We start from the raw sequence: 14,306 nt of genomic DNA on the forward strand, positions 1-14,306 counted from the left end.
GCTGCTGCCTAGTCAATGCTGACTCATGGTGACCCCATGTATGTCAAAGAAGAACTGTGCTCCATAAGGTTTCAACTGGCTGCTTTTTTGAAAGTAGATCCCCAGGTCTTTCTTCCAAGGCATCTCTGGGTGGACTCCAACATCCAAGCCCCCTTCGGTTAGCAGGTGAGTGCATTAACTGCTTGCTCCACACAGAGACTCAACTAAATGACTAGGCCATTCGTTATAAAGGTGATATATACAGTTCTGCTCTGCACTGAAAAATTCATGGATGGAGCACTTAAAGAAATAACATTTTTATACAAATAATGCATGCACTATATTTTTTTAAAACAGTGCAACCCCCTTGTGCACGCTATATGTGGGTGGGCATTGTTATGGGGGCACATTATATGTGAAAATATGGTAACAGTGTCTCCAGAAGACCCACACAAGAAATGTAAAGCAAATAGAAAATTTTTAGCATGGAGAAGAAACTTTGTAATAAATTCAAAAAGTTTTAAATTTTAAAGAAAGCTACAGATTTAAACTTTCTTCAGTTCTATTCAACATCAAAGATGAAAAAAAGGCTTTAAAATAGCAGGATTATTTTGTGGTAAACACAATAAGATCTTTATACTTATGAAAAGGGATAAATATTAGCACAAACTAACATGCGAAGATGTGACAGTCTTTTCAACAAAGATGAACACTTTTGCACATACAGTATTGTGTTGTCAGTGAAGGCAAACACTGATATACAGGTGGAGAGATGGGTGGACAGGCTGAATGATTAGGTTTGTCTATGTAGGGGAAAGTGTGCCCATGACCAAGTATAGGGTTGGCTGACAATGTTTCTACAAATGTATTTGTATGTTCTGTAAGAATTCCCAGGTATGTAGTACCTGTATTGCAGCTGACAAGGGACATGGTTGTAGTCACTTCTTGGGCACAGCCAGCTACCCAGAGGGAATGAAGAGTTGGACCTGTGGGCTCCAGACCATGGTTACAGGGGACATCAAGCTCAACTGACAGAACATACTACACAAAAACATTGTTCTACATCCTACTTTTACAAGTAGCAATTGGGATCTAAAAAGCTTGCAAGCAACCATCCAGATGCAACTATGGGTCTCTCCTCATCCAGAGCAAAGAAGAATGAACAAAAGCAAAGATGCATAGAAGCAATTAGTCCAAGGGACAGGTACACAATGCTGAGATCCTCTGCCTATATGACTATTGAGATCAGAAGAACTAGATGGTGCCCGGCTATCACTGCCAACCACTTAGAGGGAGATCTATGTAAAAGATCCTGGATAGAGTGGGAGAACCATGTGGAACAAAACTCAAAATCATTAAAAAAAAAAAAGGGACTAGGTTTGCTGATCTGATAGAGCCTGGTAGACTATGGCCCTTAGCTGTCCTTCTGGTCTGGAACTGAACCCACTCCTGTGGCTTCCAGCCAAACAACAGACAGGCGTATCAGCTGAACATTTATATTAGGTAGATACACTCCTTGGAGAGATCAGTTATGGGAGAATAGAAGGGCTGTGTATGTAGAAGGAGATAGCTCGGGAGGCAGGAGTGCATGGGAGGAAAGGACACAGGGAAGAGGTAACTATAAGGAGGAAGTGGGAAGAGAGCTGTTGCATTGTGGAAAACTGCAGTCAATGTTGTGAGACAAAGTGTATGTGAACTGTTGCATGGAAAATGAATTTGCTCTATAACTCACCAAAATCATAAAATAATAATAATAATAAAAGTGACAGTCTTTATTCAAAATCTTTAAAAATAAACTACATAAATTTTTGGATCGGTCTTAGCAAAGACTACTGGGCCAGAACACAGTAGCTAAGACAAAAATAAGGAGACTGAGTAAGTATTTTGCCATTGAGGCCTCCTTGGTTTGGGGCGGAAGGAAGGTGGGGCAATCTACTTCTGTAGTGATACCGCCTTGGAAACCCACGGAGGAGTCTCTATGAGTCAGGGCCAACTCGATGGCACATAACAACAACAACAACATGATAATACTGTTTGTGACTATCTTCCATGGGGTTAGTCTGATACCATCAAACCCCTTAGTTTCCTTGGTGAAATTCCTATTCTTATTTGCATTGAAAACAGCCATTTGGAAACCCATTTTCTCTTGACCAAAAATCCAATTATCTGGCCAAAGAAAACTAAGCAACTAGTATATCCTTTTCTTTGGGATGCTTTCCCATGATCCCACCACTACTGTCCATCTTTCAAGGTCCTGCTCAAATGCTACTCCGCTGAGAAAGCCTCTCTGCTGGTAAGCCCTTTGCTCACCACCTCCATCACAATTACTCTTTTCTCTGTGCTGCCATCGCATTTTCTATCACCTTCTCACACTGTATGTCAGAGTTAACTGTATTTGTTTCTGCCTCCTCTAGTAGATTATGAGCCCCTTCAGGGCTGTATTCATCTTTACTTTCCCCTGTACCTAGATACCAGCCACTCCTCAGAAGGAAGGTTGGGCAATCTACTTCTGTAGTGATATCGCCTTGGAAACCCAAGGAGGGGTTGCTATGAGTTGGGTCCGACTCAACGGCACATAACAGCAAACAACAGCACCTAGACATAGGACTTGTACATAACAGGTGTACTGGTGTTTAAGACATCACCTCAAATCTTGGCCATTGTCATCAGAAGCCACATCTTCCACATGTACCTGGTCACATTCCTGTGAAAAGACAAAACAACACACTATATTTCAGTCCAGGAACAGGAGAGCTATTACCACCATGACATATTATAAAAAGATCACATAAAATAACAGGATGATGAAATACCTTATGGTCTCTCTTACGTATAGAGGATCACTCTCACCTCCCTTGCTATCCAACTTCGTTTAAGGCCCGATTCAGGTCCTATACTCTTCATGAAATGTTCCTTAACCATCCCAACCTTTAGTTATGCTCTTATCTCAATAGTTCATTGCTGCAACAGCTCATGGATATAAATGCAAGCTCCCTTACACTGCCAGGTGTGCCTACGTCCTATATTAGACTGTAAGTCCTTTTAAACCATACACCTCTTGGGGCAGTAAATTTTACATCTCCTTGGTACTCCTCTAGTCTAGTCATACAGGCTAGATCAGACAAACTCTGGTACAGTGTGGTTTCAACACTGAGAATGACTGTAATAGAAATTTCTAAATTCAAACTTAGGAGAGTTCATCAAAGTCAGTCTCCTTGTGTTTTAAAAATGAGGTGAAATGATTTACCAAATGTCATACAGCTAGTGAGTGGTAGAAAGATACCATGAAGAACCTAGGTCTTCTGATTCTAATCCAAGGTTCTTTCTACCAAGCCCATGCTACTAACATAAAATGCCACCCATGGCTTAACTCCAATAGATTGACTCTTCAGACACCACTTAGGGCAGTATTTTTGAAAGCGAGGTCACCTGCATCAGAATCCTCTGGGGCAGTTTTTTAAAAAATGCATATTCTTAGGTTCACTCCAGACCTACCTGAATCAAAATTTCTGGGAGTGAAGTCCTAGAATTTACATTTTAAAAAACAAGCTCCCCAGGTGATTCTTATGTGCCCTAGAGTTGAGAACCACTGACCTGGGGGGCAGGAACACATTCAGGTCAAATTCTTCACAGAACTTTCAGTCCTGATTGAGGACTATGTCTAGAAAATCATTACAAATATAATTTGGCAATAATTACTGGCACATAGTAGGTTTTCAACAAATGTTTACTGAATAAAAACTATGATGCCCTAACTTATAAAAATGTAAAATCAAGGGAAAGTTAAACCATTGTGGTAGTTTAGATAAAACTACTGAAGTTTAGGGCTTTATTTGTTCAATTTGTTGGAGGATGGTATGTTGAGTAAAACTAGATTATATTTAAAGAGAAACAGGATTATTTTCTTGTTTGTAAATGTTGTTTTATTTCATTTTTAAATTTTCACTTTTTAAAAACTAGGTAAACATTTGCTGTCCAAACCCAAAACAACAAAACCACTGCCACTGAGTCAATTCTGAATCATAGTGACTTCCGTTGAATTTCCAAGCCTGTATATCTTTATGGAAGTAGATTGCCTCATCTTCCTCCCACAGAGCAGCTGGTGGGTTCAAACCACTGATCTGGTTAGCAGCCAAAAGCCTTACCCACCATGCCACCAGAGCTCCTTAATATATGTAGTATACAAGTTCAAATTCAAAAGGACACAAAGTGAAGTCTGCTCTCCCCTACTTCAGTGTCTTAGATATTCAGATCTCCTCTGGTGGTTATGTTTGTGTGTCAACTTGGCTGGGCCTGATTGAGTGGCTGGGCAGCTGGTGCTAGTTATTCCCCATGATGAGACTGGCAATCAACTCCATGGTGGGATCTACCACAAGCAGCTGAGTAGCTGCCTTAGGGAAGGTGGTCTACTTCCTGTATATAAGCAGAAGCCTTGTGGAATGGTCTCTAGCTTATGGCACGCTTGGACCCTGCATGTAGTTGTGTCGTGTTCAGCAGCCTGCTATGCTCTGCCAACCTTGGGACTTACAATGGACTTAAGTTAATGGCCTGCCATGTGGTTTGGTAACATCGGGACTGTGCCTTTTTACTTGTGAACCTTGGGCTTCTCAGCCTCAGTAGCCAGCAGCTGTCTGAGTGAAGAAACGCCTCTAGCTCCAGTGGGCCAGGAGCAGAAGGCAGAGCTGGACCCCAAGGTTGAGGGGCTTTCACCCAGCCCCTAGAGCCTGCCACTCTGAACTTGGACTTAAAGTTTCCAAATTGTAAGAATAAACTCCTGTTTGTTAAGGCCATCCCATTTGTGGTATATTCTTGTCAGAGTGGCACTAGATAACCAGAACACCCTCCCAAGATAGAACAACTTGTTTCTAGTGTCTTGTGAAGGGTAACTTCTTAACTGAGGCCCACAGTGGGGAAATAACTTTCTGAGCTGAGACTCAAACTTTGTTTTTCTAATTTCCAGTTCTTGTGCTCTTTCCACTATACGATGTTCACCTTTAAGGTCAACTCAAATATCAAAGCCAAACATTTACCATGAAGTGTTTCCTGATTTTCCTTGCACCTAACTATAAAATGATTCTGGGCATCAGGGTTAACCTATACATGGATAAAATGTTCTTCATTTACAGATCTGACAAATCAAGAGACTATATTATATGAAGGTACAATTGAAGAGTCAAAATATAATTGAGATTATAATCAAATCCAATTTATATATATGTATATACCAAAAAGTCAAACTCACTGCCATTGAGTCAGATCAAACACATAGCAACCCCTTCTTGGGTTTTTGAAGCAGTATTACTATGGAAGTAAATTGCCCAATCTTCCTTCCAAGGAGTGGGTGGTGGGTTTGAACCGCCAGCCTTCTGGTTAGCAGTCAAATGCCTTAGGAACTATGCCATTAGAGCTCCCATGTATACACATATGATTTAATTATATATAAATATATTAAAGATATAGAATGCATATTGGATTAATACGTTGGCTTATATATCAGTGCTTTGCTAGACTGACCAGCATTCCCCTAGAGCTAGATCACTTCCAAAGAAGCTAACAAAAGTTCAGCAAGAGTATGTGCTCCTAAGTGGCCACCTGGAATCCCTATAGTCACTCTGTCTAATCACCTATCTTCTAAATACAATAAGCACAAGCCCAACAAATAGGTATTGAACAAAACATCTCATGGAAACACAGAAACAATTTAAATTGCTTACCTCTAAGTCATTGAAAAACAGATGTGTATCAGCCACTTCAAAAATCATTTCTTCCATTGTTAAACCTGAGCCAATCACTACTGTTGGGTCCTAGAAGTCAGTAAGAGAAAACTTTGCTTGAGCTGGTACAGACAACACTGGTCAAATATTTCAAAATTATCTTGGGTCAAGGCCAATAAAAACATCACACAACAGTGACTCAAGCTATTACTGACTTGAATGACTAGTTTCATTCAAAGTTATAAGAACCTGAGATTGTGCAACAGAAGGAGTAGGTACAGTTAAAAATTCCAGGATGTTAGTTTCTAGAAACTTGTAGTGACTAGGTAAATATTACAGAAGTAAATAAGGACAAAGAAGAGATGTTAAAAAATCAACTCATTGCTTTAGTCAAAAACTGTATTCATCATTCCCTTTTAGTATTTACCTCTCACTTCAAAAACAAAATCAAAACCAATCTATTTTTGGAAAATGCTTTTTCCAGAGGAAATCTATTTATTGCTGAAACATTGATTGCTATTGCAATGCTCATGATCAACCCTGTACATGCACACACATAGAGCATTATAACAAAAGTCACTTACCTAACAACCTCAACAATCAGAAAAGAAGTAAAGAGAGGCTAAAGAGTCAAAATATTTGCAGGAAAATCTATGCACTTGGTTTTAAAGTGAACCAACAGGCCTTCGCTTAGAGGCTGTATACTCTTATTTTATATACTTTTATACAACCAGCTTAGACGTGTAACTCATGTCAGCTTGCAGCCTAGCAACTAAAAGCCTGGGGAGAGTATCTCTAACAGAAACAATTATACTACTGACAATAAGAAACAATTGAGAGGAGTAAGAAAAGAAAACAGTAGATATTTTTATAAAATTTATTCATAGAAACTGAAAAATAGGAGTCTGGAAATAATAATTTGCTGTAGAAACACAGCCTCAATCCTCTCAAAATAGATGATTACTCTATTAAAACTGATGTTTATACCATAAATTGTTGTTGTTGTTGTTATGTGCTGTTGAGTTGGACCCGACTCATAGCGATCCCTCCTTGGGTTTCTGAAGCATTATCACTACAGAAGTAGATTGCCCCATCTTCCTTCTGAGGAGTGGCTGGTGGGTTTGAACTGCCAGCCTTCTGGTTAGCAGTCAAGTGCCTCAGGCACTACACTACCAGAGCTCCTATAGATTAATTAACCAATAAATTCTCTTTGGTGTATTTACTTTAAAAAAGAAGGAAAGTACATGATAATATTTTAGAAAAGTATTTTATATTTTATGCATTTATTTTGTTCATATACACGTAGCTCACATATACTCAGCTAAACAAAATACTTGGTTTGGGCTTATATATTGTAATATATAATCTTCTGCTCTGCTCTGAGCCCCATTCCTGAATTTAACCTTTACAAAATGCCACTCACCAACCTGCTTCTGCTTTCAGAACTGATCCTGAGTCTAATCTAAAGCTTTAGCACCTTACATGGTTTGCCTGGTGCAAGCCATCAGATAAAAGTTTATATGGAAAGTGAAAAGCCAAAAGGAATGAGGTGGAGATAGCCGAGAAAATGACTTTGGTTACCTGCCTCCGTAGTCAGAAGAGAGGTAGTTATGACAAAGGAAGAAAAGTGCAAATTACCTTTCCATACTTCTGGGCATAGGATCCAGTCAAGAGGGAGTGGAAGATGATGATGGTTTCATCTAAGTCCCACAGAAAAACTCGCTGCAGGAGGGAAATATAAAAGATAACGAGTGTTTCATCTTCTCCAAGAAATACATCAGAACTTCAATTTTTCTTTTTGTTTCATGAACAAAAGGAGAGAAGAGAAGCTCCAAATAGCCATGTCTTTGGAACACCTATCAACAGACTCATTTTTTTTTTATTAGGATTTGGGTGAAGATTTACAGAGTAAATTCACTTTTCATACAGCAGTTCACATATACTTTGTCTCATGTCATTGACCAAAATTTATAATGCAGCAGCTCCCCTCCCACTTCCTCCCCATAGTTACCTCCTCCCAGTCAACAGACTCATTTTTAAATAGAGGTTTTCTCCTTATTAAATGACCATATTATGAAAAACTTAACAACAGAAAATAACATAAAAATCCCACCATTAATATTTTTGTACCATTTTCTAGTCTTTTTAAATAATGAAGCCAATTTGTATGTCCATAAAAGCGAGTAGCAAACTTAGTAATAAATTACCAGAGCTGTTTGCACATCTCATAGAAACTTGGCCTAAAGCAATCTAATCTTCTCCTTTTACTTTGTGAGTTTTAAATGAAGAACAGCATGACCTCATTTGTGACATCTTGCTTTATGAATATGATGCACATTCACTCTGTTCTCCTCTGGCATATAGAGAAGAGTTTGTTCTTCCCCTTAAAAGCTTACCCAGCTACCTAAATTTCACAAAGGTTTTTCGATGCTTTTGCTGAAAAGCAGAAGAGTTACACACATGGAGAAATGTGTTTTTACATTTCTCTTCTCACTTGGTCAATACAGGTCCTCTTGTTCAGGAGTTAAAGGGCACATAACACAGAACCACACTATCTCTGTTAGTTTCAGACTTCTCATACATTTATTTAAAAGTTTACATGTCTGATAAACTTAAAATAGGAAAAAAAAAGAAGTAGGTAACTCAAATGAGTTACTTCCCATACTTCCAATTCACTGTCCTGGGAAGAGGTGGCATCAGCTTTCCTCTTGCCCCGGTTCTTGCCTGTCATGTTTTTCCTAGACTGGTCGTCAGCATCCTTACTTGGTGTAGTTTGGGGCAAAGATGGGCTTGTAGAAGGGTCTCCTAGAAAAGAAAAGCAAGACACATGTTTCCAGTGGTCAGAGGTTCCAGGAACCAGAGCAGGAAGAGAGTTAGCAGGTTCTCTGCTCTAAAGAGGCACATTGCAGGGATTAAGGTTGGAAAACAACTTTATTTAAGCAACCTGGGAAGGTGGAACTAAGCATTGAGTATCAATAGCTGCTAACCACAAAGAGAGTGATAACTGGACAATATATGCCTGCCTCCTGGTGGAAAAACATATCTGGTGATGTATTATTGCTAAAAATATAAAAATAAAATAAATAATTGAACCTGAACATCATTAAGCCCTGGACCAGGATTTCTCAACTTAACATTATTGACATTTTAGGCCAGGTAATTTCTTGTTGTGAGGAGATGTCCTGTGCAATGTTAACATGTTTAGCAGCATCTTTCACCTCTAGCCACAAGATGCCAGTAGCATTCCCACACCCAGTATGACAACCAAAACCATCTCCCCACATTGCCAACTGTCCCAGGCAGATGAGGGGGGAATTGTTCCCAGCTGAGAACCAGTACTCTAGATCTATTTACTAATTTATAATAAAATACTAAAGGTAGCAAAACTTGTTAAACTACTCTAATAAGGATATAATCAGCAAAATTCAGACTAAGACATGGAACTAGTTAAATAATACAGTTTTTCCACAAATAAATTACTAGAGGGAGAAAAAAAGATAGGGATATTTATAGGCTAAAGAAACAGAAAATACATATTGACCAATCACAATCAGAAACTTTATTTGGACCTTAACTGTAAAAAGAAAAAGAAAACTCATTTATAACATTTACAAGTAAATTGGGACTATCAATACCTATTGGATAACTGATGATATTAAAGAAATTTTCATTTAATTCTTTTTTAGATATGATCATTTTTGTTGTCAGGTGCTATCAAGTCATCTCTGACTCATAGCAACCCTATATACAGCAGAATGAAATACTGCCTGGTCTTGTGCCAGCCCCATGAGGCTTGCTGTACCTGAGCCCACTGTTGTAGCCACTGTGTCTATCCACCTCGTTGAGGGCCTTCTCCTTCTTCATTGACCCTCCACTTTACCAAGCATGATATCCTTCTCCAGGGAACGGTCCCTTCTGACAGCATGACCAAAGTAGGTAAGATGAAGTCTGGCCATTTCCATTTCAAAGGAGCATTCCTGGCTGCACTTCTTCCAGAACAGATTTATTAGTCCTTTTAGCAGACCATGGTACTCTTAGCATTCTTCTCCACCACCACAACTCAAAAGCATCAACTCTTCTTTGGTCTTCGTTATTCATTGTCCAGCTCTCACATGCATATGAGGTGATTGAAAATATCATGGCTTATGTCAGGCGCACCTTAGTCTTCAAGGAGGTATCTTTGCTCTTCAGCACTTGAAAGAGGATTTTTGAAGCCGATTTGCCCAATGCAATACATTATCTAATATTCTGACTACTGCTTCCATTGGTGTTGATGTAGAATCAAGTAATACGAAGTCTTTGACAACTTTAATCTTTTCTCCACTTATCGTGATGCTGCTTATTGGTCCAGTTGTAAGGATTTTTGTTTCCTTTATATTGAGGTGTAATCCATATTGCAGACTGTAGTCTTCAACCTTCATCAGTAAGTACTGCAAGTCATTCTCACTTTCAGCAAGCAAAGCTGTGTCATCTGTGTGTTGCAGGTTGTTAATGAGTTTTCCTCTAATCCTGATGCCATGTTCTTCATACAGTCCAGCTTCTCGATTATTTGCTCAGCACACATATTGATTAAGTATGGTGAAGGGTACAACCCTGACACACTCCCTTCTTGATTTTAAATCATGCAGTGCTCCCCTGTTCTGTCTGAACGATAGCTTCCTCGTGAGTACAATTAAGCGTTCTGGAATTCCCATTCTTAATATTATCCATAATTTGTTATGATCCACAAAATCAAATGCTTTTGTATAGTCAATAAAACACAAGTAAACATCTTTCTGGTATTCTTTGCTTACAGCCATCTGACATCAACAATGATATCCCTCATTCCATATATCCTCTTCTGAATCCAGCCTGCACCTCTGGAAGTTCTCTGTCAATATACTGCTGCAACCATTTTTGAATTATCTTCAGTAAGATTTTACTTGCATGCAATATTAACGACATTGTTCGATAATTTCCACATTCTGTGGGATCACCTTTCTTTGAATTGGGTACAAATATGGATCTCTTCCAGTCAGTTGGCCAGGTAGCTGTCTTCCAAATCTCTTGGCATAACCAAGTGAGTGCCTCAAGAATGGTATCTGTTTGTTGACACATCTCAGTAGGTATTCTGTCAATTCCTGGAGCCTTGTTTTCACCACTTCCCTCAGTGCAGCTTTGACTTCTTTCTTCAATACCATTGGTTCTTGATCATATGCTACCTCTGCATATGGATGAACATCAACCAATTCTTTTTGGTACAGTTACTCTGTGTATTCCTTCCATCTTCTTTTGATGTTTCCTACATCATTCAATATTTTGCCCACAGACTCAACATTGCAACTCGAGGTTTAAATTTTTTCTTCAGTTCTTTCAGCTTGAAAAATGCCGAGCATGTCTTCCCTTTTGGTTTTCTAACTCCAAGTTTTTGCACATTTCATTATAGCAATTTACTTTGTCTTCTTGAGTTGCTCTTTGAAATCTTCTGTTCAGCTCTTCTGCCTTGTCATTTCTTCCATTTGCTTTAGTTACTCTCTGTTCAAAGGCAAGTTTCAGAGTCTCTACTGACATCTGTTTTGGTCTTCCTTTCCTGTCTTTTTAATGACCTTTTGCTTTTTTCAAAGATGACGTTATTGATGTCATCCCACAATTCTTCTGGTTTTCGGTCACTGGTGTTCAACGCATCAAATCTATTCTTCAGAAGGTCTCTAAATTCAGGAGGGATATAATCAAGGTCATATTTTGGCTCTCCTGGACTTGTTTTAATTGTCTTCAGCTTCAACTTGAACTTGCATATGAGCAGTTGATGGTGTGTTCCACAATCAGCTCCTGGCCTTGTTTTGGCTGAAAATATTGAGCTTTTCCATTATCTTTTGCCACAAATGTAGTAAATCTGATTCTATGTACTCCATCTGGCAATGTTCATGTGTATAGCCACGATTTGTGTTGTTGAGAAAAGGTATTTGCAATGAATAAGTTGTTGGTCCTACAAAATTCTATTATGTGATCACCAGCGTTATTTCTATCACCAAGGCCAAATTTTGCAACTACCGGTGATTCTTCTTTGTTTCCAACTTTTGCATTCCAATCACCAGTGATAATCAACACATCCTGATTGCATGTTCCGTCAATTTCAGACTGCAGAAGTTGGTAAAAATTTTCAACTTCCTCATCTTTGGCTTTGGTGATTGGTGCATAAATTTGAATAGTAGTAGTATTAATTGGCCTTCCTTGTAGGCATATGGATATTATCCTATCACTGACAGCATTGTACTTCAGAATAGATCTTGAAACACTCTCTGTGATGATGAATGCCATGCTATTCCTCTTCTATTTGTCATTCTTGGCATAAGAGATCATAAGATTATCTGATTCCAAATGGCCAAAACTGGTCCATCTCAGCTCATTGATGCCTAGGATATCAATCTTTATGCGTTCCATTTCATTTTTGAAAACTTCCAATTTTCCTAGATTCACATTTCGTATATTCCATGTTCCGATTATTAATGGATGTTTGCAGCTGTTTCTTCTCATTTTAAGTCGTGCCACATCAGCAAATATAGGTCCACAAAGCTCTACTCTATCCACATCATTAAGGTTGGCTCTACTCTGAGGAGGCAGCTCTTTCCCAGTCATATTTTGAGTGCCTTCTGACCTGAGGGGCTCATATTCCTGCACCGTATCGCACAATGTTACAGGGCTATTCTAAAGTTTTCTAGTAATTGATATCAGACAGTGTTCACTGCTATTCATAAGGTTTTCAGTGGCCAATCCTTTGAGAAGTGGATGGCCTCTTCCTTCTTCCGAGTCTTTCTTAGTCTGAAATCTCTGCTGAAATCTGTCCATCGTGGGTAACCCTGTTGGCTTTTGAAACATTGATGGCATAGCCTCCAGCCTCACAGCAACATGCAAGCCACCACAGTACAACAAACTGACAAACAAGTTAGTCTCCCTTAGCTGTTCCAAACCCCGCTGCTCACCACCTGGCCTTCCCCTACCTGTTCTGGCTGTCTGCTGGCTCCTGCTTCCTGGCCTCTCCCCTATGATAATGGCATTGTGGATATATATTAATAAGTACTTATCTTTTAGAGTTGGGAGCTCTGGTAGCATAGCGCCTAAGGCACTTGACTGCTAACCAGAAGGCTGGCGGTTCAAATCCACTAGCCACTCCTCAGAAGGAAGGTTGAGCAATCCTACTTCCGTAGTGATACTGCCTCGGAAACCCAAGGAGGGGTCGCTATGAGTCGGGTCCGACTCAACGGCACATAACAACAACAACAACAACATCTTTTAGAGTTATGATGCCTGGAATTTGCTTCAAAATAATATAGAAGGGAGGAATTGGATGAAGTATAATTTAAACATGATTGCCTATGAAGGTTAATTGGTGACGTCAGCTGATGAGGACACAATGATTGATTATACTCTTCTAACAACTTTTGCATATGTTTGAAATCTTCAAATATTAAAAAGATAAAATAGAAACTAAGAAAATATCATATTACAATTATTTCAAAGCTATAGAACTTTGAGGCAGTGACCATCTGTATGTTCATTTACTTAGAAAATTGGTAAGGGCAAGATGCATGGAACATTGTGTTAGTTGAGGTTGAATGCCATTTTAAAAAATGCATCAATGCTAATGATAAATACTGCTTTCCTCAAGTTACATGATGTGATGATCAACCACCAAGTTTTCATAACAAATAAATATAGAGATAAATAAAAATGTGTCTGTGTTTACTGACTGCATACATAAAGTCTTATTTCAGAGTTTCTTAGCCTGGGCATCATAATTCATTGATACACTTCAGAGCTGTGAATCTACTGCAAATGTAGGTTAAATTTTATTTCTTTCGGGGAGAAGAACCATAGCTTTCCTCAGAATTTTAAAGAGATTTCATGAAAAAGTTAAGAGTTACTGTTCTGAGGTCTTTAGCAAGAGTCTGAAATATACACAGACTAAAATTGAAGTTGTCCAACTTATACCAAATGTGCCAAGATTCTCAAGTTCCCTGTGACAAGCATGTTAAAGCTACAGGCAGTGAAGCAGTGAAGATGGGGCAGGAGTAATAAGAACAGTCTTTTCTTTCTTACTACTTTACCATTCACAGCATCAGGTTTTAGCCTATAATCTCCCATCAGTGACTCATCACAGTCTGTTTCCAATGTTTAAATATTCCCCACCTGAGAGGGAAAGCCAATAGCATGGTAAAGAGACTTGGCCCAGAATAAAATATACGTTCACCATCATCTAACACTACCTATTAGACTAAGTGCCCTTAAGTGAAAGTGTTCAGAGCTGTGGTGCTTACCAGAGGAAAGTCTCTGTGCTGCAGGTACCATGACAGCAGGCTTCTCTGTCTGGTATGTGGTTGCTGCTAATGTGGCACTTTCAGCGTCACTGTTAGTCTGGCCTGTGACTCCAAAGCTGGAGCTGGGGTAGCATGCCTGGTACTGACTCTGACCAAGAATAGTGTAAGTGGGATAGTCCTGTAGACCAAAGGGAGTAAGGGAAGAAAACAATACTCTTAGAAAGAGTATAACATTAATGTCAACTCAAGAGGCTTTCATATCTTTCTTATTCATAGCTATTTTCCTGAAACATTCATTTGACTTCTCTATTTTCCCATC

General features: G+C 39.1%; 1 protein-coding gene across 1 annotated transcript in view; it reads right to left on the reverse strand.

Moving 5' to 3' along the window:
• Window positions 1-14,306, reverse strand: part of EYA3 (EYA transcriptional coactivator and phosphatase 3) — a 97,140-nt gene that overhangs the window by 30,373 nt on the left and 52,461 nt on the right. The window contains exons 6-10 of the mRNA XM_007935815.2: window positions 13,988-14,165; window positions 8,359-8,498; window positions 7,332-7,415; window positions 5,694-5,783; window positions 2,625-2,683 (exon numbers count right to left, since the gene is read on the reverse strand). Of these exons, the coding sequence (XP_007934006.1) occupies window positions 2,625-2,683; window positions 5,694-5,783; window positions 7,332-7,415; window positions 8,359-8,498; window positions 13,988-14,165 (551 nt within the window). The remainder of the gene's footprint in view (window positions 1-2,624; window positions 2,684-5,693; window positions 5,784-7,331; window positions 7,416-8,358; window positions 8,499-13,987; window positions 14,166-14,306) is intronic.

This window comes from Orycteropus afer, unplaced genomic scaffold (genome assembly GCF_000298275.1).
Source record: "Orycteropus afer afer isolate SDZICR_OR568_19922 unplaced genomic scaffold, OryAfe1.0 scaffold00031, whole genome shotgun sequence".
NCBI lineage: Eukaryota > Metazoa > Chordata > Mammalia > Tubulidentata > Orycteropodidae > Orycteropus > Orycteropus afer.